A 22,368-nucleotide genomic window follows, 5' to 3' on the forward strand; every position below is an offset into this window, starting at 1 on the left:
TGGGGAAGGGTCCCCACGCTCTCCAGCTCCCGGGGATCCCCCCCCCCGCGTCCTGGGACCCGACACCGGGCAGTCCGGGAGGACCCCGCAGGTGAAGGGCTCACCCCCACCTCGGGCGCCAGTCGTGAGGGCTGGGCCCCCGGGTCACCCCCACGATGTCCCACTTGGCCAAAAGCCAGGGGCTCCCACAACCTTCCCCCAGCAGCTCACAGAGCTTAGGGAAGAGGTTTCCTTGCATCTCACCTGCTGATGACAAAGGGGCTAACTCAGGAACAGCCCGAAGAGGGGCGCAGGCCAGGGCCCTGGTCGTCCCCGAGCCGCCGGCTGAAGCTGCCATCTGTCCCGCCCACCACCCCGTGGCTGTCGGGACTTTACAGAAGTCACCCCGTCAGCATAAGCGCAGGGCTCGTTACAAACAGCAAAGGGCACTCCTTTCCTTCGTCGTCGCCGGGGACCTAGTAGGGAGAAAAAGACTATTGTCCCCGCCCAGAAGTCCCGAGGGCTTAGAAGCGGTGTGTCAGGGAGGCGGGGACCAGGTGCTTCTCTCTGGTCACACATCACATAGCCCAGAAGAGGAGCCTCGGGTGCCAGGAGCAGGACGGGCGTGCACACAGGTCGCTGGAGTCAGGAAGGCGCCCGTCCTGGCCGCGGCGGTGGCTTCACTGGGCGGGTGGCACAGGGTCACAGGTGCCACTCCCATCGGGGGGTGATGGGGCCACACGTTTTGTCCCAACCCAACCGGGTCTCTGATCACCCTGAGGGGTTTCTTGAAACCTCATTCATGCGTTCATTCACTTATTCATTCATTCACTCGTTTCGTTCACTTATTCGTTTGTTCATTCACTCATTCGTTTCTTCATTCACCTGCTGGCACCCGGCCTAGGGTGGAGAAGCTTGACCCCTGGGGACCAGGAGGAGAGGCTGGGCCCTGTCCCGGAAGGAAGGGTCCTCTCTGGTCTGAGACCCAACAGAGAAGCAGCAGTTAGCAGGCCAGCGGGCAGGTCTCGGGTGTCCCCGGTGGAGGGCCCAGCCCAGGCGAGGGCCCCAGGGGCCGGCTCAGCAGGTGTGGGGGTTCCAGTGGGACCCAGTGCTCAGTGAGGACCTGACCTCTCTCTTTGCTAAATTTACCATCGGTGGCATTTAGTACACTCGCGATGTTGTGCAACCGTCAGTGCTATCTAGTTCCAGAACATTCCATCTCCGCCCCCAGGCCCTGGCACCCACTGACCTACTTTCTGTCTCCGGACCTTTCACACAGAGGAAATCAAACACCTCGCGACCTGTGGGCCGTTTGGGGACAGACGTGTCACACAGGTGGGCCGACACCAGGAGGCCTCCCACGGGCGCCCTGCCCGGGCCTCTGTCTGGGCACGGCACTGTCACCCGTGGTCTGGGCTCCGTGCCCCACAAGGAGGCTCCCCGGAAATTCTTGCCGCCCAAACTGGGTCACAGGCCACACCCCGAAGCCGGCTTCCACACCTGCCAGCCGGCCGGGCGCCTGGCGGGGCTCAGGGGTCAGGGGTCCAGCCACGCTGTCAGTCAAGGAAACCGAGGCCCAGAATGGGCCGGAGGTGGGAAGAGGAAGTGAGGGCCACGCCTCCCACGACCTTTGCACCAGGTCAGTCCTGGATGGGGCCACGCAGGGAGTCCTTCTTCACCGGTGACCACAGGATAATGGTGCTCCCCGTCTCCCTCGGCTGTCGCCGCGGTTCCTGCCGGCAGAATCAGGGGAGGGAAGTCGCGGAAGCCACGGGGACGCACAGGGCAGGCCGCAGGGGTGAGGGCGTCAGGACAGGGCAAGGGCAGCTCCCGCTCCGGGTCTGCCCCAAGCTGCGGCTGGCCACACGCGGGGGGGTGGGGGGGGGGCGTCAAGAGAGCCAGAGCCGGACGGTCGTCGGAGCGCGAACGGGAGACTGAACTCAGTCCCCGCCGCAGCGGGCAAGTGCTCCGTGTTGCGTCCGGGGACACGCGGCGCTCCGTAGCCAGAGAGAGGCAGCCCAATGGCCGGAGAGTCGCTGAGGGGAGCCACGAGGGTTGGGGGGGGAGTCTGGCTAAACGGACTTGGCAGGATTCTCGCCGGCACCGGGTTCCTAGGTCGACCGCAAGGAGGAGGCCCCGTTGAAAAGGAGCTCAGCGGAGCCAGGCTAGTTTGGTCGAGGAGGCAGCCTCCGCCGGGGCAGCGGGGAGGTGACAGGAAGAGGGTAGGACGTGTGACCACGTGTGGGGACCCCGGATAATCCAGGGGAGGCTCCCGGCCGCAGTTTGCGGGGACGGGGACATAGTGCCCCCCCTTGGGGAGCCCTCATCCTCATCAGGCCTCCACCGGCCGCTTCCTGAGCCGGGAAAGGACAGGATTCTGGGGTCGGGGAGCAGGGGTGGGAAGGCCCAAGCACAGGGAGAGAGGCTCTCTTTGGGTTTGAGCCCCCACCTCCAGAAGGTTTCATGAAGGGAGGTGGGGAGAGGGAGGGGGAGGGTGCCCTGCCCCTACCCCTCATTTACCTGCTCCCCTGCGGTCAGACCGGGTGCCACAGGGTCTTTGCACATCCTGTTTTCACTTCCCTGAACCCCTTTGTCTTATCCAAGCCTCCTCCCTTGGCCTGCTTTGCCTAAATCACTGTGTGTCCGCTCGGACGGCCCCTCCCCCAGGAAGTCTTTCTGGTTCCTCCACCCCCTCCCTCTGCACAGGGAGGGCCAGGTACATCTTATTGTCCGCTGTGTCCCCACAAGGCAGGGCCCACAGAAGGCAGGGGCCCCCTAAACGGTAGGGGAAGGAACGAATGAAAGAGGAAGGCAGGAAATCAGTGATTCGAGCCACTTGGGACAAATGGGGAAACTGAGGCCATGGGTGAGAGGGAGCTGTTACAACCCGAAGATGAAGCCCCTGGCCCTGGTCTCCAGAGGCCTCCCACCCCTGCTCCCCAACCCCGGAGGGGGGCGGCGAGGCCCTGAGAGGCAAGGGGGGGGGCTCACCCAGCTGGCGAGTGGCAGAACCAGAACTCGAACCCAGGATTCTTAACCGGTGGTTCCTTACGTGTGTCGGGGACTCTCTGGTGTGTGGGTGCCGGGCCCGCCCTGGGACCCTTTTGGGAAGTCCTCAGGGTCAAAATCACGCACGGGCAAAAGATCCATTCGGAGCGCAAAGACAGACAGATGGATTTCGCTGGAACAGAAGACAAGAGAGAACAACTCGCCTCCGGGGTGCCGGAGGCTGGGGAGGGATCGTGACGGCTAGTGGAGACAGGGCTTCTTTGTGGGGGTGATGGAATGTTCTGGAATTAGAGGTGGTGGTTGCAGAACACCGGGGATGCACCATATGCCAGTGAATCATTCACTTAAAAATGGCTAATTTTGGGGGCACCTGGGTGGCTCGCTCGCGGAGGCGTCCGACTTCGGCCTCGGGTCTGATCTCACGGTTCGCGGGTTCAAGCCCCCATCGGGGTCCGCACGGACAGCGCGGAGCCTGCTTGGGGTTCTCTCTTCCTCCTCTTTCTGCCCCTCCCCGACTTGCAAGTCTCTATCGAGGTAAATAAAGAAAAACGCTAAAAAAAAATCTGTGGGAAGCACAGACTGTGTGGAATTCAAACTTCAGGGTCTGTGAGTGAAATCCTTTTATTTTTTTAATGTTTATTTTTGAGAGAAAAAGAGAGGGACAGAGCGTGAGCAGGGGAGGGGCAGAGAGAGAGGGAGACACAGAATCCGAAGCAGGCTCCAGGCTCTGAGCTGTCGGCACAGAGCCCAACACGACGCTGTTGGTCTGTGTCTCACTTTTCAAGCCGCTGTGCGGGGCCCGACGGAGAGGAGGTTTGGGGACTGACTTTTCTTTTTCTCTCACAAGGGGGCGCTAAAGGCCTCCGGGGCCGAAGGAGCATCTCGGGGCTGGCGGGGCGGCTCCATAGGCCCCCCCGCTCCCGGTGATAAACAGCAGCGCCCCATCTGCGCGGGAGCCGTGGGCTTGGCCGGCCCTGCCCTCCTCCCTGCACCTGCTCACGACCCCGGGCGGGGACACAGGGCACGTCGCCTGCCCCCGACCTGCAGGAAAGACGGCACCCCAGGGACCCAGCATGGCAACCCCCCCCCCCAGTCTAAGAGGATTCGTGCTCAGGGGCGCCCGCTTGCTGCCCCCAACACGCCTTTCCTTCATCACTGCCGGCGAGGGACACGGATGGGGCCACCGTCCCTGAGGGAGGGCACAACTGGCAACATGGGGAGGTAGTGTGCTGGCCAAGAGCCGGGAGCCCGACGGGGCGGCCTTCGAAGCCCTCTGCCTCCCCTTGCAGACAGCAAGTGGCTCCGCTGTGGCCCCGCGTGGCCCCCGCGGCACCTGCCCACCGCCTTCCGCGGAGGGGCCCCCACGACAGATCTGCTCGATGGAAGCAGCAGAATCGAATCATCCACACCTCAGGACAGCGCCGCCCGAGGTGGTGGCCCCGGCCTGCTCGGCCCTGCGTAAGCACCTGCCCTGGATGTCCAGGGGCGTCCCTGGAGCCATCTCCCCCACGGGGGCCCCCGGAGCCCCTCCCCTGCCTCACCCCGGGTGCCCACCCCTCTTGACCCTCTTCCCCGCCGCCCACTGGCCGGGCCAGATTCTGCTGGGGGAGCGAGACAGGGCCTCCGTCAAGGGCCAGGCCGCGGACGAAATGTCAACCTGGGCACGTCCCCGCCTGAGGGGGCCGCGGGCTGGAAATGGCCGGGCACAAGGCGACTCGAGACACCAGCTCCGGCCCCACGTTCCAGGGTTTCAGAACCGCTTCTCTTTCTGGGGAACACACTTCAACCCACGGGAGTCACCCTGGGTGCAAACCCCCCCCCCCCGTTACCCCTCTGCCACCCACTGGGCCCCGGGGTCCCTCCGCTGCCGACCAGGATCCAACCAGAACGTTCTCCTCTCCCCTCCCACCGTGCCCCTGACACCATGCGTGGAGACCCCTCATTCAGCGGGCGTAACGCTCTGCCCGCGGTCCGGGCTCAGCCCCACGGGCCTTCCGCTTGTCCCGAATCCAAGCCTCCTGTCTTCCCGACCGACCGGTTTTCAAACTGGGGCCCGCACCACCCCTGCTCGGGATCAGTAATTTGCTAGCACAGCTCACAGGGCAACAGCCTACTTACTAGATGACCCGTTTATTTTTTAATGTTTATTTATTTTTCAGAGTCAGAGCACGAGCGGGGAAGAGGCTGAGGGAGAGGGAGACACAGAATCCGAAGCAGTCGGCAGAGCCCGACGCGGGGCTCGAACCCACAAACCGCGAGATCATGACCTGAGCCGAACGCTAAGATCAGACACTTAACCGCCTGAGCCCCCCAGGCGCCACGAGACAAACACCGGTTTCAAACCCTTCCTCCAGCGAACTTCACACACCGCAGCCAAGATCTGAGCCAACCGACGGGCGGGAGGAAGGCAACCCGTGGTTCCCATAGTCTGTCCCCCCCCAATCAAGAAACAGGCACGACGACACCCCTACTTTGCACAAGGAAAAACCAGACGGCATCTCCAGTAACGGGGTGCCTCCAGTCTCTGTGGGTCAGGGGTCCCGACGTGGCCCGCCCGGGTCCGAGGTTCAGCGTCACCCGGGAGGCCGCGATCCAGGTGCCAGCCAGGCCTGGGTTCTCCCCGATGGCTCCACTGGGGAGAGGTCCGCTCCTAGGGCCACTCACGCGGCTGGTGGGCCTTCTTCCTTGCTGGCTGCCCCTTGCCATCTGGGCCTGTGACATGGCAGCTCGCTCGTGAAAGCCAGCAAGGGACAGTCCGCCAGCAAAACGGAAGCCACAGTCTTATGTGGCCTGATGGGGGGACGGACCTCGTCACCTCCGCTGTATTCTGGTGGTCAGAACCCCCTACTGGGCCAGCCCACCGTCGAGGAGCGATAGCAGGGGCAGAGATCAGAGCCTGCGGGCCAAGGTCAGAGTCAATAACTACGTTAGCCCCAGGCTCCGCGAAGTGCTTGCACCGGCCGGACGCCCTGGCTAGGTGTGGTGTGGCCCCAGAGGGGCTCCCCGTGGACACCCCTCCCCAGGTAGGAGGGGGTGGGGCCGAGTGTTTGCAAAGCAAGGACACCTGCCCGTTATCCCGAGGAGACGCTGGGAATCTAGGCCCGCAGCCGGGGGGACCCTGGACAAAGCGGATGTCGGTTTGTACCCAGTCTCACTACTCCCTCCTCTCCCACGTCAGGACGGACGTCGTCTCAACCCTCCATAGCCATCGCCCAGCGCCCGCCACAGTGCCCGGAATGGGCGAGACCTGCTCAGCACTGGCTGGACGGGTGCCGTCCACCGGTCCCTGGGCCCCCGGGGAGTCTGGAGGCCATCTGGTGCCATGTGGCAGACGGGTGCGGCCTGCCGACCTTACACACGTTACGCACACCAGGGCGCCCCCCCCCCCCCGCCCACGACCGGCTCTGCGCCACGTGACCCACGGGGCCGTGCCGCTCAGTCATCACCTTGAACCCCAAAGGGCCAGACCAGGTCCTGGGCCGGACGAGCCGGCCGTAAAGGACAGTCAGGGACGAACGGGGGAGACCCGACTGAGCTCAGCAGTCAGTGAGCTGAAATCTACTGAAATGCTAAAACCTGAGGTTGTTCACCCAAAAGAGATTAAAAAGGAGAGACGGTAAGTCGGATCTCAATGTTTTCCTTTTAAAGTAAAAACAGAACACGAGTGAGGAGCGATGCGCCCCTGGGTGTAGGGCACCACTGACCCCAGAGCTCCAGCTCCCGGAAGAAAGTAAAAAGCATTCCCTTTTTGGAACCACGTGCCAGACCCAGAGGCAGCAGCAGGGGGAACAAGGACCCCCCCATCCCTTCCCAGCAGATGGGGTGGACGGGGTGACCTCTGTGCCGGCGTCCTCACGCTGGGGCACTGGGGCCTGGCAGCATCTGAGGCGGCACAGAGGGACAGAAGGCCCCTCTGACTTCGTTCCAGCTGTCTGGAAGCCTCCATCGCAAGTGAGACCTGCCAAACCCCAAGATCAGGGCAGCCTCCGAGGCCCCCCAGGTCTGCCCTCGTCTTCCCAAAGAGCATGGGGGCAGCAGTGGAGGGGAAGAGACACGAGAGCCAGGCGCGGCCATGGCACTGGGTGGCCACAAGACTGGCCGCCCTGGCCAGGGCCTGAGCACAGAAAACAGCCACGTGTCGGGGAAGCGGGGCTTTATTTCCTTTAGGCACATGCACGTGTGATACACAGAGCTCGCGGACGGGTACACGGCGGGCCCCACCCCTGCGCTGGGGACCGGCCTAGGCACACGGGAGGACACGGACCAGTCCCAGGGCCTGGCTCCTCCCGCCCCCGGGCCAGGCTGGCCTCTGTCCGGAGAACTCCTCTCGGGCTACGGAGGGGCCACACAGATGTCACTCGCTTAACCCAACCCGCGGCACAAGTACAGAGCACGCGGCCAGAGAGCCTCGTTTTGGTGAACCCGGGACCTTGGGGCACGTTCCCTGGGGCGCAGGGCCCTGCTCGAGGGCGGCACCTAGTGGCGGGTGCGGGCACTGCCCCTGCAGCCCCTCCTCCACCTTCTCTGGCCCAGCGGGGAGGGTTCGGCCGGCCGCAAGCAGCCTCAGGGACTCGCCGGGCACTCGGGGGACACTGGGCCTTCGCAGAGCACTCTGGGGGCGACTACCCCACAATTCGGAAGGCAGCACTGGGACGGGAGGCAGGGGCGTGGCCGGGCCGTGTGGGTCATCGCGTGCGCTTTGTGACAGGCACGGCAGAGAGGAGTGAGGGGCAGCGATGGCTCCTGACCCGGCACCTGGGGCCGCCTGGGCCTCAGAGAGGGACAGACACAGCTTCTGCATCAGGGTCCCGCGTCCAGCCTCACGCCCCCTCGCCACCCGCCCCAGACCGACGCCTCAAGGGCTGGGCCATCTGCTCAGCTCGGGCCCTGGTGCCAGCTCAGCCCTGGGGGCGCAGGGAGGGCTGGGAACCGAGGCGGCCGGGTCAGAAGCTGCCTCTCGTCTCTAGAAGAGGCGGGACCTCGGCGTCCGGCAGAGGCAGGTGAGACCCCCCCCCCCCCCGCCCGCCCCCCGGGTTCCGAGCTCCAGGCCCAGGCCTTGCACGCGGCTGGCCCTGCGCCGCCTGGCCGGCTCTGTCCCTCGGTGCCCAGCGCTCGCGGGGCTCACGGGGCTCCCCAGGGGACGCTGACCCGGAAGCCGCAGGACAGAGGGACTGAGCCGGGGGAGGGCGGCCTCGGGCTCCCGGCCCCGCGCCCTTCCCACCGGGGCCCTCGTCGCGGGGCTGTGGAGGGGCCGCCCGCCCGCCCGCCAGGCCCTAGCGGAGGCCGCACCCCCCGGCCTGCAGCTTCTCCTGGCCCATGGCGCACACCAGGTCCTGCACGAAGCGCATCTCGGAGGCCACCTGCTTGGCCAGGGCCTCGTAGCGGTTCTCCAGGCGGCTGAAGCGGCGCTTGAGCCCGCTGGCCCCCAGCAGGGCGCCCTTGGCCTCCTCCTGGGCCTGCCGCCGCAGCGCCTCGGTCTTGTGCAGCTCCTGCCGCAGCCGCCGCAGGTCCTGGCCGATGCTCTCGTTCTCCTCCCGGTACCAGGCCTCCTTCTCCTCGTAGATGGCCGTCAGCGCCTCGATGTCCTCGTGGAACAGGCGCCGGCTGTGCTCCAGGCCGCGCAGGCCCTCCTCCGCCGCGGCCACCTCCTCCAGCACCTTGGAGAAGCGCTCGAAGCTGACGTACGTGTTGTTGGGCGGCATGCTCGAGTGCGACTTGATGGTGTACTCCTTGAGGCGCGCCGTCTTCAGGCGCCGCCGCTCGGGCTTCCGGCCGCCGTCCTCCCGCCGCACGTTCCGCCGCCGGATCGCCTGCGGAGGGAGGGGCGGGGCCTGAGGCGGGCGGCGCCTAAATAAAGTCTTACCGGCACACGGCCCCGCCCCTTCGCGGGGGGGGGGGGGGGGGGCGGGCCTGGTTCCGGCATTTCCCTGCCAGAGACCCAGGGGAAGGAGACACGGGCCGCCTGGCCCTTTACAGAAGACTGCCGCGCCCGGCCGAGAGGCCACCCCGTTCTGGAAGTTTCTGTGCAGGGAGCCGTGCCGCGTGCAGAGGGGCTGGGGACCCCACCGGGTATCACACGGAGGGGCTCCCACACCATCCCCGTGCACACCCCGCCCTCTGCCAGCCGGGTCCACTCCCCTGGGGACCCTGCCCGACACTCAGGCCTTGTCACACCTGCCGTCCTGGAGAGGGAGCAGCCCCGCCCATCTCACCTTGATCCAGGAATGCTCCAGGCTCTGGGCGATGGTCATTCTTCTCCTAGAAAAGCACCCCCCCCCACCCACCCTGGTTAGTCACACGCCCACCACGTCCCCCGTCCTCCCACGAGGCTGGCGGGGAGAACAGAACAGGGAAGGGGTTTTCTGGGCCCTCCCCCCGCAGCTCGGTTCCCTGCCCCCACCTCACACGGCTCACAGACACTGGCCCCCTGGGGACGCCCCTCCAGCGGGGGGCAAGTCCCTGAAATGACCTTGGAACTACCTGCACCCTCAGAGCATCCGCTCCGATCAGCCAGCAAGGAGCCCATCAAGAGGCCTGCTGCTCTGGGGTCGTCACGCTTTACAAGCGGTTTCGTTACCGGGGGCGGGACCTAACGCTGGGTCTCGCCAACTCAGGCGCCCACAGGAGGGACAGGCAGGCGGCAAGAATGGGCGGCTCCGGGGGCGCCTGGGTGGCGCAGTCGGTTAAGTGTCCGACTTCAGCCAGGTCACGATCTCGCAGTCCGGGAGTTCGAGCCCCGCGTTGGGCTCTGGGCTGATGGCTCAGAGCCTGGAGCCTGTTTCCGATTCTGTGTCTCCCTCTCTCTCTGCCCCTCCCCCGTTCATGCTCTGTCTCTCTCTGTCCCAAAAAAATAAATAAACGTTGAAAAAAAAAATTAAAAAAAAAAAAAAAGAATGGGCAGCTCGGGCCAGGGAGAACTCTGGCCAAGAGGAGCACCTCTCTGGGAAGGAGGGCTCCGTGATGCCGGAAGCTTTAGTCCTCCCTAGGAGAAGACCCCAGGAGTCTGCAATTGCCCACGAAACCTACCTTCAACAGGAGTCACGGCTCTCAACCAGGATTCTCAACAAGGATCCATTCACAGCTCTTAAAGACACGGCGGGGACCGAGCTAAGCCGTCCACTGGCCCGCTGCCAGGCCGTGCCCGACTCCCAGTGACGAGGAGGGGACAGCACGAGGATGTGCTCTCGCAGACCAGCGGCCTCCCCTGCCCGCCCCCCCGCCCGTGCCCTCTGCCCGGCCAGCGCTCCTACTTGGGGTCTTTGACAAGCAGCCGGCGGATGAAGTCCTTGGCCAGCTCACTGGTGTTGCTGAAGTACTCCTCGTCGAAGTCGTAGTTCACGGCCGAGATGTTGGTCAGGGTCTCCTGCTTCGTCTCGCCCAGGAACGGGGAGGCGCCGCTCAGACTGGAAGACGGGCACGGGGCTCAGCGACCCCTGCACTCGCCCCACCGACACGCCGCGGCCTGTGCCACCCCCCGGGCCTCCCGCGCGCCCCGGCCCCTAGCCTCCCACCACACAGCACAGAAACCTCGCGCCCAGCCTCCGACGGGGACTCAGACGAGCGGGCAGAAGTCTCTAAGGAAGCTCGAAGCACGTCCCCCAAATGTTCAGCGATCAGAGGCCACACCGACAACCCGCGAGGGAATCCCGGCCGAGTGCGTCCACACACGGTCCGGGCACGGCCCGAGAGACCACACAAGGACATCGTGGGCCTTCCTGATGAGCCGCGCTGGGGGGGCCACACCACCGCCCCCTGGGGCTCTGGGCACACGGCACTGTGACGGACAGGGAGGAGTACTCATCTGAGGGCACCCGGGGGGCTCGGTCAGTCAGGCGTCTGACTCTTGATTTCAGCTCAGGTCACGATCTCACCGTCGTGAGACGGAGGCTTGGGTGGGGGCTCTGCACCGACCGGTGGAACTCGGGACCCTCTCTCCCTGCCCCTCAGGTGCTCACGCTCTCTCTCCCTCCCTCCGAGTAAACTTAACAACGACGACGACAAAAAGATGCCAGCGTCATGGGAAGATGGGTGAGGGGCACAGAAACCGCACTGGTTTTGTAGCTGTTTTGAAAGTCTAGCCTTTCTTCAATACTTAAGAACCTAAAACTATGAAAAAACCCATCGTGAGGCACCGTCGGGGTGGATCGCTGTGCCACCTGACGAGGGGGGAAAACGCAGGGGGAGCCTGCCTGGCACAGAGGTGGAGGCGAGGAACAACCCAAACGCGGCACCCAGGGAGTGAGGCCGGGCCGGGCTGCTGGCCAGCAGGGAGGGAGGACACACGCGGTCCCCACTCGGCCCTGCGCCAGGGGGTGTGGGGCCTTCTGAACTCTCACCTTTCCGTCCTGCACAAATTCATTCACCCACCCAGCCACCCAGCATCCTGCCCCAGCAGGGCCCCAGGAGAAGCAGGAGGCCCCAAGCAGGCACTCACAGGATGTAGGTGATGACACCAATGCTCCTGGAGAGAACACACGAGAAGGCAGTCAGCTCAGTGGCGGCGGTCAGCACCCCAACTCCCAGAATCTCTCAACGGCTGGGGATCCAGAAGCCCACGGCCCCCTCTCCTTCAGGGTCTGCAAGGCCTCCACCGAGGGCCTCTGTCTCTCCCGCCCTGGCGTCTCAGGGCGAGATATGAGCTCATCTGCCCACACCACCTGCCAAGGCTCAAACTGGGGGGGCTGGGGGGGGTGCGGGCGTGGGCTCGAAGGCGGGTCGACAAGCTCCACGACGAGTGAGACAACCAACGTTTCGGGCTTTGAGGCTCCCGGTCTCTGCTGCCTGTTTCATTTTTAACAACGCCTTAAACACAAGAAGACCACTCGGGACCCACGGACCCGCTCTGGCCGCCGGGCCATCGTTTGCCGAGCCCCGTTCTAAGTCGACGGGGCTGTGGCCTGGCAGTGCTCACGGATGGCTGGGGGGGTTCGGGTGCTTCGTCCCGGGGCGTGGGCCAGCCCCCCACCCCCACCCCAACCCCCCGCCACTCACCACATGTCTGCCTCCAGACCCAGGGGCTCGTAGTTGACGATCTCGGGAGCTGCGGGGACGAGGAGAGAGACGGCGTGGGGTCGGACGCCGGGTGCACCTGAGGCAGCCCCGGGGACGCGGCCACGGGGAGCGGGTGGCACAGCCCGCCTGCAGGGACCGCCTGGCGGGGGGGAAGGAGGCCGGACACCAGGGCTCGGGAGAGGACACCCGAGGGCGGGACCCAGGCCCGAGGCGCCGCACGGAGCCGTACCCACGAACTCGGGGGTGCCGAAGATGTTCTTGAACTCGTTCCCCGCCTCGATCTTGTGGGCGATGCCGAAGTCGATGAGCTTGATGCGTGGGTTGGGCACGTTCTTGTCCAGCAGCATGATGTTCTCTGGCTGCGGGCGAAGGAGGACGCCGCTGCCCAGCCGGCCCCGCACCCCCACCGGGCCCAGGCCGAGGCGGTCTGCGTCCCCCCCACCCCCGGCAGCAGCAGCCCGCCCGCGGGCGCGCCCCGAGCCGGAGCCCCGTGCCGCCCCCACGCCCCAGGTCACCCGCCCCGGCCGGGCCCCCGCTCGGCTCACCTTGAGGTCGAAGTGGGCGATGCGCTTCGAGTGCAGGTAGTGGACGCCGTCCAGGATCTGCTTGAGGAACTGGGTGGCCTCGTCCTCCGTCAGCGACTCCTTCTCCGCCAGGAAGTCGAAGAGCTCCCCGCCCGAGACCAGCTCCAGGATGAGCACCACGTCCGTCTTGTTCTCGAAGATGTCGTGCAGCGTGATGATGTTGGGGTGCCGGATCTCCCGCAGGATGTTCACCTCCCGCTCGATCTCCTCCCGGCTGACCCCCCGCCGGCTGGACGACAGGCGACGCTTCTTGATGAACTTGGCCGCGTACTCCTTCCCGGTGCCCTTCTGCCGGCATTTCCGCACGATGGCAAACTGGCCGCTGCGGGGACAGCGGAGTGAGCGGGACCCCGCGAGGGCCGGGGGGCGGGGGAGCGGGCAGGTTGCAGGCTCCCAGAACCTCCTGGGACTGCACCTCCCAGCCCCGCCCCTCCGGGAGCCCACACGGCAGGTGCAGTCTGGTGGCTGCGTGGCATCTGTGTGCCAGAGAAGGAAAGGGACACAGCTCGGGGCTTACGGAAGGGAGCTGGAGTCCACCGTGGGGCCAGGAGAAAGCGGGTGACAGGAGACACGCTGAGGACCCGCTCGGGGAGCCCGTGCCGCGTGGACGCGCACAGGTACTTCTGCGTGGACAGGAGGCCAAGGGCTCGAACCCATCACTCACCACCCCAGACGCCACCTGTGTCTCAGGGGGGCAGAGGGCTGGGGCAGCCAAGAGGGGGTCTTTATTTTTAAGTGACACAATTCTATACAAACTCGACTTTCCGGCCTATTTCATCATGTTTGAAAATCTAAGAGAAAAGAGTAAGCCGCTGACTTCGAAGGAGCTTCTTACACAACCGGCCAAGTAAAAGGAACACACCCATTTCCAAGCTGACAAAGAGAGGACAGGGGACCAGAGCGCGCCCACAGAAACAGGCTGGCGGTTCCCCGAGAGGTTAAGCACCGGTTCCAGGCGCCTCGGCAATCCCGCCCCAGGTGTCCCCCCAGGAGGAAGGACAACACGAATCCACAGAGAAGCGTGAACACAAATCCTACGTCAGCAGGATTCGCGAGAGCCTAAAGGGGGACACAACCTGTGTCCATCAGCAGATGAATGGACACATAACGTGTCCACCACACATGCACAAGTCCCTCCGCCACCAGCAGGAGCGAGGCTCCCACCCCCGCCGCCCCGCGGACGGGCCCCGAACACACGACGGTCAGGGAGGGAACCAGACACGAGAGGCCACGCGGGACGTGAGGCCACGCGGGACGTGAGTCCGCGTGTGTGAAACGTCCAGGACAGGCTCCTCCACGGACAGGAAGGGGGCTCGTGGGGGCCGGGGGCGGGAGTGACTGCTGATGGGGACGGGGCTTCTTTTTACGGTGATGGAATGTTCTGGAATTATTTGGAGAGATGGCTGCAAAACCGTGTGAATACACCGACGATCACTAACTTGCACACTTGAAAGGGGTGAACTGCACAGTATGTGAATTACATCTCAAGACAGCTGCTACTAAAAGAGAGACAGAAAGCCTATTCGGTGCACTCTGGGGAGCTGTCCAACGTCCAAGTTATTCCGCTATCCAGGAACTTAGTTACATGAACTTACTTTAACTCAAGAGCCGACTGAAAAAGGCCAGACAGCGAATATTTTTAGCCTACGGGCCATGTGGTTTCTGTCATAATTCTTGAGTGTTTTTACAACCTTGCAAAAAAAATAAAGAACCATTCCAGGCTCCCAGGCAGGCAGGACCACACTAGGCTGGGCCGGATTTGGCCCAAAGGCCACATAGTGTGCTCTGTCCACATCAGCGGGGACCAATTCCAAGACAGAAAGTACGCGTTCCAGACAGAAAACTTCACGGCACCTCCAGGGCTCGAGAGAAAACAGGCTACGTGAGATCTCGGGGAAATGAGGGAGAGAGTGTGGAGGAAGGAAGGGCAGAGACGGGGGCGGCCAGGCCCTCTGAAGCTGGCGACGGCGGAGGGAGGGCAGGCCGGCCAGAACGGCCCTGGGAACAGACAGAGGTTGGGGCGCCTTTGCCAAGCCAACGCGGACCTCGAAAAGACCGAGGGACCCAACCGGGTCTGTCCGGTAAGCGGGCCCACCCACGGTGGCGTCACAGATGTGCTCTACGCACACACAATTGGAAGATGGGTGAAGTTCAAGGCGGGTCAGTGGGAGACGCAAAATTAACACTAACACGGCGGGCTGAACAACAGTCCCTCCAAAGACACCCACGTCCAAATCTCCAGAACCTGTAAATACAGCAGTCTCACGACAAAAGGGACCTCGCAGGAGGGAGCCAGCCAAGGCCCCTGAGACGCTGGGGGTGACCCTCAGTGCCCGAGGGGGGGCGCTCAGCGTCCTCAAGAGGTCCTCATAGGAGGAAGGCAGAGAGACGGGTGGACCCCACGCTGCTGGCCATTGAGGACGGAGGAGCGGCCGAGAGCCAAGGCTGTGACATGGCTGGAAGCCGGAAAAGGCCGGAGAGGGGTCTCCCTGGGGCCCCCGGGGGTACCAGGCCCGTTTTAGACTCCTGACTTCCAGCCCTTCCAGGCCACTAAATCACGGTGAGTTGTTACAGTGCTGATGGGAGACTCAAGCACTGATCTGAGAGCCAAGTGCACGGGTCAGCCGAGAAAGGCAAAGCGTTCCTGATCAGGCCTCGCCCCATGCCCCCTGATCTGCCCCAGCAGTCCCTTGGGACATTATGTTCCTGCCCCCCCCCCCCCACGTCTCCACTAACACTCCCCCCACCCGAAACGCCTGCCCCTCTCCTCTGCCTGCACCAGCCCAGCTAATTCCTCCAGGCCCACCTCCCGTCCCATCACAACTCCCCCATGGTAATGACATCAGATGCCAAACACTCACCACGTAGCACTGTGCTAAGTGCTGGACCTGTGGGCTCATTTTCAAATACAAGGATTGTGTTTCCCTGCTTTACTTTTTTTTAAAGTTCATTTTAAGACAGAAAGAGTGTGTGTGAGCGGAGAAGGGGTGGGGAGGAGAGACAGACAGACAGACAGACAGGCAATCCCAAGCAGGCCCCATGTGGCAGCACAGAGCATGATGCAGGGCTCGAACCCATGAACCGTGAGATCATGAGCCCAAAGCGAGCTGGATGCTTAACTGGCTGTGCCATCCAGGCGCCCTTCCCCTGCTGTATCTAAGCGGAGCCAACAAATGGAGACGAGTCAGGCAGAGCTCATGGGAACAGGAAGAAAGACACTACTAAAGGGTGAACCGTGTCCCCAAAAGTCCATGTGTCAGCCCTAACCCCCAGCACATCAGAATGGGACTATCCAGAGACAGGGCCTTTCTAAAGAGGTGATTAAATTAAAATGAGCTCACAGTGGGGGCGCCCGGGGGGCTCAGTCGATTGAGCGTCCGACTTTGGCTCAGGTCACCATCTCACGGTCCGTGAGTTCGAGCCCAGCGGCGGGCTCTGGGCTGACGGCTCGGAGCCTGGAGCTGCTTCGGATTCTGTGTCTCCCTCGCTCTCTGCCCCTCCCCCGCCCGCACTCTGTGTCTCTCTTTCTCTCTCTCTCAGAAACATTTAAAACAACAACAAAAAAACGAGCTCACAGGAGTGGACCTGAATCCAAGCTGACCGGTGTCCCTGTAAGAGGAATAGGACGCAGACGCACAGACAGACGCACAGACAGACACACAGACACACGCACAGCCCTACGAAGCCACAGGAAGAAGGTGGTCATCTGCGCGCCCAGGACAGAGAGCTCAGGAGGAACCAGCCCTGCCTGCCGACGCCTGGATCGTCCGACTCCCCGCCTCCAGCGCTGGGAAAGCACAGCTGCCTGCTGCCCCCAGTCACACTACCGGGCCGCGCGAGCCGATACGGGCACAAACGCCACTCTACGAGGCGGAAGCCAGAGCCAAGTCCACACCTGTCGACCCACAGACTAAGTCATTTCTCGAGACCATCACCGTGAACTCCAGCTAGGAAGAAAGAATCCCCCGGCCCCTCCCAAAGACACACACACATACAAACTTGCTTCCGGGTCATTTGTCCCCATGGCCCCTGGGACAAGAAAACGTGGCCCTGCTTCGCTCATGGTCCTCATCAGCACGGCGAGGCCCAGCAGCTAATTTGCCAAGATGGTTAGCGGTGACACTGGGGGAGACACAGCTGGGCTGCGGGCCCCGCCTTCAGGGGTGCCAACCGAGCAGGGGACAGGATGCTGTCTGGGGCACAAGGACGCACACTCTTTCCAACGTGCAGGGCCACAAGTCGCTGCGACACCTAATGGGCCCGTCCCAGGGCGGGCAGGTGGAAGCTAAATAAATGCCCGCCTCTGGTTCCAGCCCCCCTGGCCTTTGCAGGGCCTGGTCTCCAGACCCGAAGCCCACTTGGCCACTCGCGGTCCGCATGGCCTTGGGCAAGCTGCTTCCCTCCTCTCAGCCCCCGCTTCCTCATAAAGTGGGGATGACGACCACGCCCCCCCTTGTGAGCGACATCTACAATTTATACAAACTGCACCACAGCCTGTGCGGCATCCAGCGCCTTTAATTCCTCATTTCATGTTATCTCCAAGCACCTTCTGGATCCTTACATACAGCGGCGCTGTCCCAGATGACAGCCACTGGCCACACGGTGGCCCGCCAAGCCGGTCCAAACGGAGATGTGGAGCACCAAGGGGTGGCTCAGTCGGTTGAGGTTCCGACTCTTGATTTTGGCTCAGGTCACGATCTCCCGGTTTGTGAGATCGAGCCCCGTGTCCTGCCCCAGTTCTGTGCTGGCAGCGTGGGGCCTGCTTGGGATTCTGTCTCTCCTTCTCTCTGCCCCTCCCTCCCTCCCTCCCTCCCCCAAAGTCAATAAATAAATATTTTTAAAAAAACGAAAAACTGAGATGTGTTGTCAGCTTCTAGAAACACACCAGATTTCAAAGGCTTCATACAAAAACGGCGGTAGAATTTTTCCTTCGTAATTTTTACCGCACAAGCAAAAAGGTCATACTTCGATCTATTGGCTTAAATAAAATGTATTAAAATTATTAAAATTGGGGCGCCTGGGTGGCGCAGTCGGTTAAGCGACCGACTTCAGCCAGGTCACGATCTCGCGGTCCGGGAGTTCACGATCTCGCGAGATCTCGAGTGATCTCGCGTGAGTTCGAGCCCCCCGACGGCTCTGTGCCGTGGGCTCAGAGCCTGGAGCCTGTTTCCGATTCTGTGTCTCCCTCCCTCTCTGCCCCTCCCCCGTTCATGCTCTGTCTCTCTCTGTCCCAAAAATAAATAAACGTGGAAAAAAATAAATAAAATAAAATAAAATAAAATAAAATAAAATAAAATAATTAAAATTGGCACAGCCTCTACCAAATCTCAATACACTTCCTACGTGGCGAACACTATACAGGTTGCCTGGCTCTTTTTTCTTTTTTGTTCTTCTAATTTTTTTTTAACGTTTTTATTTATTTTTGAGAGAGAGACACAGAGTACAAGCTGGGGAGGGGCAGAGACAGAGGGAGACACAGAATCCGAAGCAGGCTCCGGGCTCCGAGCTGTCAGCACAGACCCTGACGTGGGGCTCGAAGTCACGAACTGCGAGATCGTGACCTGAGCTGACGTTGGAGGCTTAACCGACAGAGCCGCCCTGACGCCCCTGCCTGGCTCTTTGTTAATGGCTGCATAATATTCCATCTACAGGGGCGGTGGTTCCATGGCAGCCACTGAAGAGGCTCCCCGTCCTTTGTCCATATAAATCCTTACAGCAACTCTCCCTGTTCTCAGGCCACGGGGTCCGCACGCATACACATTCCCACTGAATCAATTCCTAACAGTGCAAATAGTGGATTAAGGGGAACGTACACAGGACGTGTATATTTCCTTTGTATTTCCTTCGGACTTCTGCCGAGCCACCTTCGGGAGGAGGTCCTAACACGTTTTCAACACGAATGAGGTTTGGGGGAGGAGTGGGGGGAGCTCCGTTCTCTACCACTCTGTTAAGGAAATTCCTAAAGGAGGGACTTCAGAATCCCAAACGGGCCTGAAATACTTTCTCAGCCAAGGCCTGATGCACGGCTCAGTTATTTACATTCCCTTTTGGTGACATCATAGGGCTGGTCAGCAGCGAACTCACCAAATAAGGTCTGAGGCTCCGGCAAGAAAAAAAAAAAGGATGGTGTCTGGCTAGTCCAAGGCAGGGGTGCTCCCGGGGGACAGGAAATCAGCTGCCTGGCTGGAACGGGAAACCTCCTCTCTTTCCCACAAGAATGCTAACCAACTGGCAGGGATGTGGGCCCAGACAGGGCGCCTCTCCTGGAAACGTGCAAGGGAATCGGTCACCTCCCTCAAGAAAGGATTAAACAGAGGGACAGACCTTTACCACCTACCGCTCTGTCTCACGCCACACGGCAGGCACTCTGTTAGGGGCTCCGTGTGCTTGATATTTTTCCCCAAGCGAAAGGCACAGAGAATGTCAGAGCAAGAATTTGCGGACGGGGCCGCCTGACCCCAGAGCCTAAATTCCTTCCACCAGCACACGGCACTGACTCACCCCGTCTTGGAGGGTAGGAAAGAGGACAGGAGGGGAGACGCCATCCAGAAAACCCCGCAACGCCTCCCTCCCGCCCCCGAGGCCCGCGCAGAGCTCACCTGCCCAGCTCCTCCCCCATCTCATAGTAGTCCTCCACATCTTCCTGCCTGAATGTTGACATGGTGGTCGGTCGGCCTTCCGGTGCCTTCCCCTCCAGTGAAAGGCCGGAGACACGATCTCAGGGAGTCCCTTAGCTGTGACCCTGGAGGAGACAGGGCAATAGGGAAGACGTGAGATGGCAGCCATTTCTCCCAGGGAAGAACAACCTGCCCCCCACCCACTCCCCAAGGTAAGTTCCACGCTCCTCACAGAAGGCACACCCGTGTGGCGGGCGGGGTACTTTCCTGTGTTAGCGCACTTACACACCCCACCACCCAAAAGGGTGGCAACCCCACCGTGCCACCTTGGCCCCGTAACTCCGCCAGACCCAGACCTCTGGCTCCCCACACACTGCCCCAGCCTTTCTCTGCCTCTCCTTCCTAGGTTTCTCCCAACCTGCTCAGCCAAAGCCCACCCCTACGTTCCTGCAAGTTCCCCCACACTCGTCACACCCCCAAAGCCAGGGGCTCCCTCACTCCTACCCAATTTGCTAAGGTGCTCCAGTCCCGACACCCACCTCCCTGCCCATCAGCCACGTTAACCCCTCCTCGGCCTCACCCATTCCCCCCACAAACCCCCTGACCGCCCCAGATCTCCTAAGACCTTGCGCGGCCGTGTGCTTCCCCCCAATCCTGAATTCCTCAGGAACTGAACAATGGCTTCCAAGCCCCTGCAAGGTCCCTGCCCGCCCTTGCCTCCCGCTGACGTCCACCGCCCCAAGGAAACTAACTCTTCCCCGCTCCTCCCAGGCATCCCTCCAGGTACCAGAGGCTCCCCAGCCCGTCTCCCCGGCCACATCTGAGAGTCTCCTCCGTTGTCCTCTCCCCCAACCTTCGCACACGCTCTAGGGCAGGCCCCTCCAAGGTCTCTCCCAGCCGCAACGACCCCGCTCCGGCGTCCCCCAGGCCGCCACGCCCCTCGCGAGCCCGGACCCAGTCCTTTCCCCGGCCCGCTTATCCCAGGGGTCTCCAGACGTCCCCCCAATGGCCCCCGAAGCGCCGCCTCGGCCTCCCCAGCCCGCCGGCCACGGGCCGCGCCCGCTCCGCACCCTCCGCGGCTCCGCGCCCCGGGCCGGCCCTCTGCCGCGCTGGCCACCGCCGCCCTCTCCAGCCCAGCCACCGCGGCCGCCGGGACGCGCCGACCTGCGTGACGTCACCGCGCCCGCCGGGGCCCGCCCTCGGGAGGCGGGGCCCGCCGCCCATTGGTCAGCACGCCCGCCGCTCGTGACGTCCCGCCCCACCCGCTGCCTCCCAGGCCCCGCCCACTGGCGTCGGGGCCCCCGAACCCGGATGCCGCCTCGCCACTGGCCGCCAGGCTCGTCGTCACGCAGCACATTGGCTGGAACTAACGTCGGTCACACTTAGGCTGTCGGAAGGCCGACTTCCGGCCCCCGGGCTGCCCCACCCGCTGTCCTCTGACCCGGGTCCTGAAGCTGAGAGGTGCGGTGCTGAAATCCTGCGTCCCTCTTCCTGCCCTTCCTTGAGCAATACGTACGCGAACGCAAAGCCCAGCTCCCGCCTGGCCGCTCCTGGGGTGGACACCCCCGGGGCCGCTTTAGTCCCTGAGTTGCAGCTTCCTCCTCTGTGAAATGTTACCCCCATTCCGAATACACAAAAATGCAAATGAGGCCAGTCCGGTGTCCCCTGTCGTGCTTGATCCTTGACTCCCATGGTTTCCCGATAGGTGCATCAACAGCTAGTTAGTACGTACCAAACCATGTTACTATTTCTCCCGTCTACAGATGGGGAAGCTGAGACCCAGAGAGAGGTTAAGTAACCCACCCAAAGTCAAACAGCCAGTAGATGGCATAGCTGAGATTCATTCCCGGAAAGACCCGAACCCAAAGCCACTGCTGAACCACTGCAGATGACCCCGTCTTTTGCCTTTCACCAACCACCCTGACCTCATGCCATTACCATGTCTCCTGATTGAATCGTTACATCTTACATAAGTCTGGTACACTTGTCACCGCTGGAGAACCAACACTAACACATTATCCTAACCGAGTCCACACTTTATTCAGATTTGTTTTCCCTAATGTCCTTTCTCTGCCTCAGAATCCCATCCAGGACCACCCCCCCGCCCCCCCCCCGCCCCGTGATATTTAGTCCTTAGAGTCCTCTGGCTGTGAGCTTCTCACACCTTCCTTTTTTGAGGACTTTGGTGGCAGTTTCAAGGAGTACTGGTCAGGTATTTTGTAGAACGTCCCTCAACTGAATTTGTCTGGTGTGGTTTTCGGACACTGGGGTGATGGGTTTGTGGGAGGAAGACCACAGAGGTCAAGTGCCCTTCCCGTGACACCTTAACAAGGCTCCGGAACATCAACAGGACATCACTGTTGATGTTGACCTGGGTCACCTGGTTCTAGGCAGGGTTTGTCAGGTTGCTCCAGAATTCGTTCTTTCTCCCTTTCGCATACTGCATTCTTTGTAAGTTACTTATGCAAAGCCGGTACTTAGGAGTTGGGACATCATTTTTCTTGGGGTGAAAATAAAGGCCTGACAAGCTATAGGAAATTAGACTTGGGCACGTGGCAGACATTTTCTCACAAATGAACAAATCAAACCTCTCTGGGGCACCTGGGTGGCTCAGTCGGTTAAGCATCCGACTTCAGCTCAGGTCATGATCTCACAGTTCGTGACTTCGAGCCCCATGTCAGGCTCTGTGCTGACCGCTCGGGAGCCCGGAACCTGCTTCAGATCTTGTGCCTCCCGCTCTCTCGGACCCTGCCCTGCTCAAGCTCTATCTCAAAATTAAATGTTAAAAAAAAAAGGGGGGGGGGGGTCGCCTGGGTGGCTCAGTTGGTTAAGTGTCTGACTTCAGCTCAGGTCATGATCTCACAGTTTGTGGGTTTGAGCCCCGCGTCAGGCTCTATGCTATTAGCTCAGAGCCTGGAGCCTGCTTTGGATTCATTCTGTGTCTCCCTCTCTCTCTGCCCGTCCCCAACTTGCACTCTTTCTCTCTCAAAAATAAACATAAAAAAAAAAATAGTAAGTAAATAAATGTTAAAAAAAAATTTTTTTTAAAGTCACTCTTTATTTCGGCTCAGGTCACGACCTCATGGTTCGAGTGTCTAAACACCATGTCGGGACTCCATGCTGGCAGTGCAGAGCCTACTTGGGATTCTCCGAACTTAAAAAGAAAC

General features: G+C 61.9%; 1 protein-coding gene across 1 annotated transcript; it reads right to left on the reverse strand.

The window, feature by feature from the left end:
- Positions 1 to 7,126: 7,126 nt before the first annotated feature.
- DAPK3 (death associated protein kinase 3) lies at positions 7,127 to 20,381 on the reverse strand. Its single transcript, XM_043586176.1, has 9 exons — positions 20,272 to 20,381; positions 19,184 to 19,326; positions 12,546 to 12,906; positions 12,230 to 12,359; positions 11,980 to 12,028; positions 11,423 to 11,449; positions 10,239 to 10,391; positions 9,201 to 9,246; positions 7,127 to 8,798 (listed from the first exon to the last, which is right to left on the reverse strand). Exons 2-9 carry the CDS (start codon positions 19,243 to 19,245, stop codon positions 8,262 to 8,264), a joined length of 1,365 nt encoding a protein of 454 aa, XP_043442111.1. The 5' UTR covers positions 19,246 to 19,326; positions 20,272 to 20,381; the 3' UTR covers positions 7,127 to 8,261.
- Between the last annotated feature and the right edge of the window lie 1,987 nt (positions 20,382 to 22,368).

Source organism: Prionailurus bengalensis, chromosome A2, assembly GCF_016509475.1.
Source record: "Prionailurus bengalensis isolate Pbe53 chromosome A2, Fcat_Pben_1.1_paternal_pri, whole genome shotgun sequence".
NCBI classification, from domain to species: Eukaryota; Metazoa; Chordata; class Mammalia; order Carnivora; family Felidae; genus Prionailurus; species Prionailurus bengalensis.

Coding starts and splice junctions, on each gene's coding strand:
- DAPK3 (XM_043586176.1), bottom strand. CDS start 19,245: ATGTCAACATTCAGGCAGGAAGATGTGGAGGACTACTATGAGATGGGG. Junction 12,360..12,545: donor TCGCCCACTTCGACCTCAAG/GTGAGCCGAGCG, acceptor CTTCGCCCGCAG/CCAGAGAACATCATGCTGCT. Junction 10,392..11,422: donor GGTGTCATCACCTACATCCT/GTGAGTGCCTGC, acceptor CCCGTCTTCCAG/TCTGAGCGGCGCCTCCCCGT.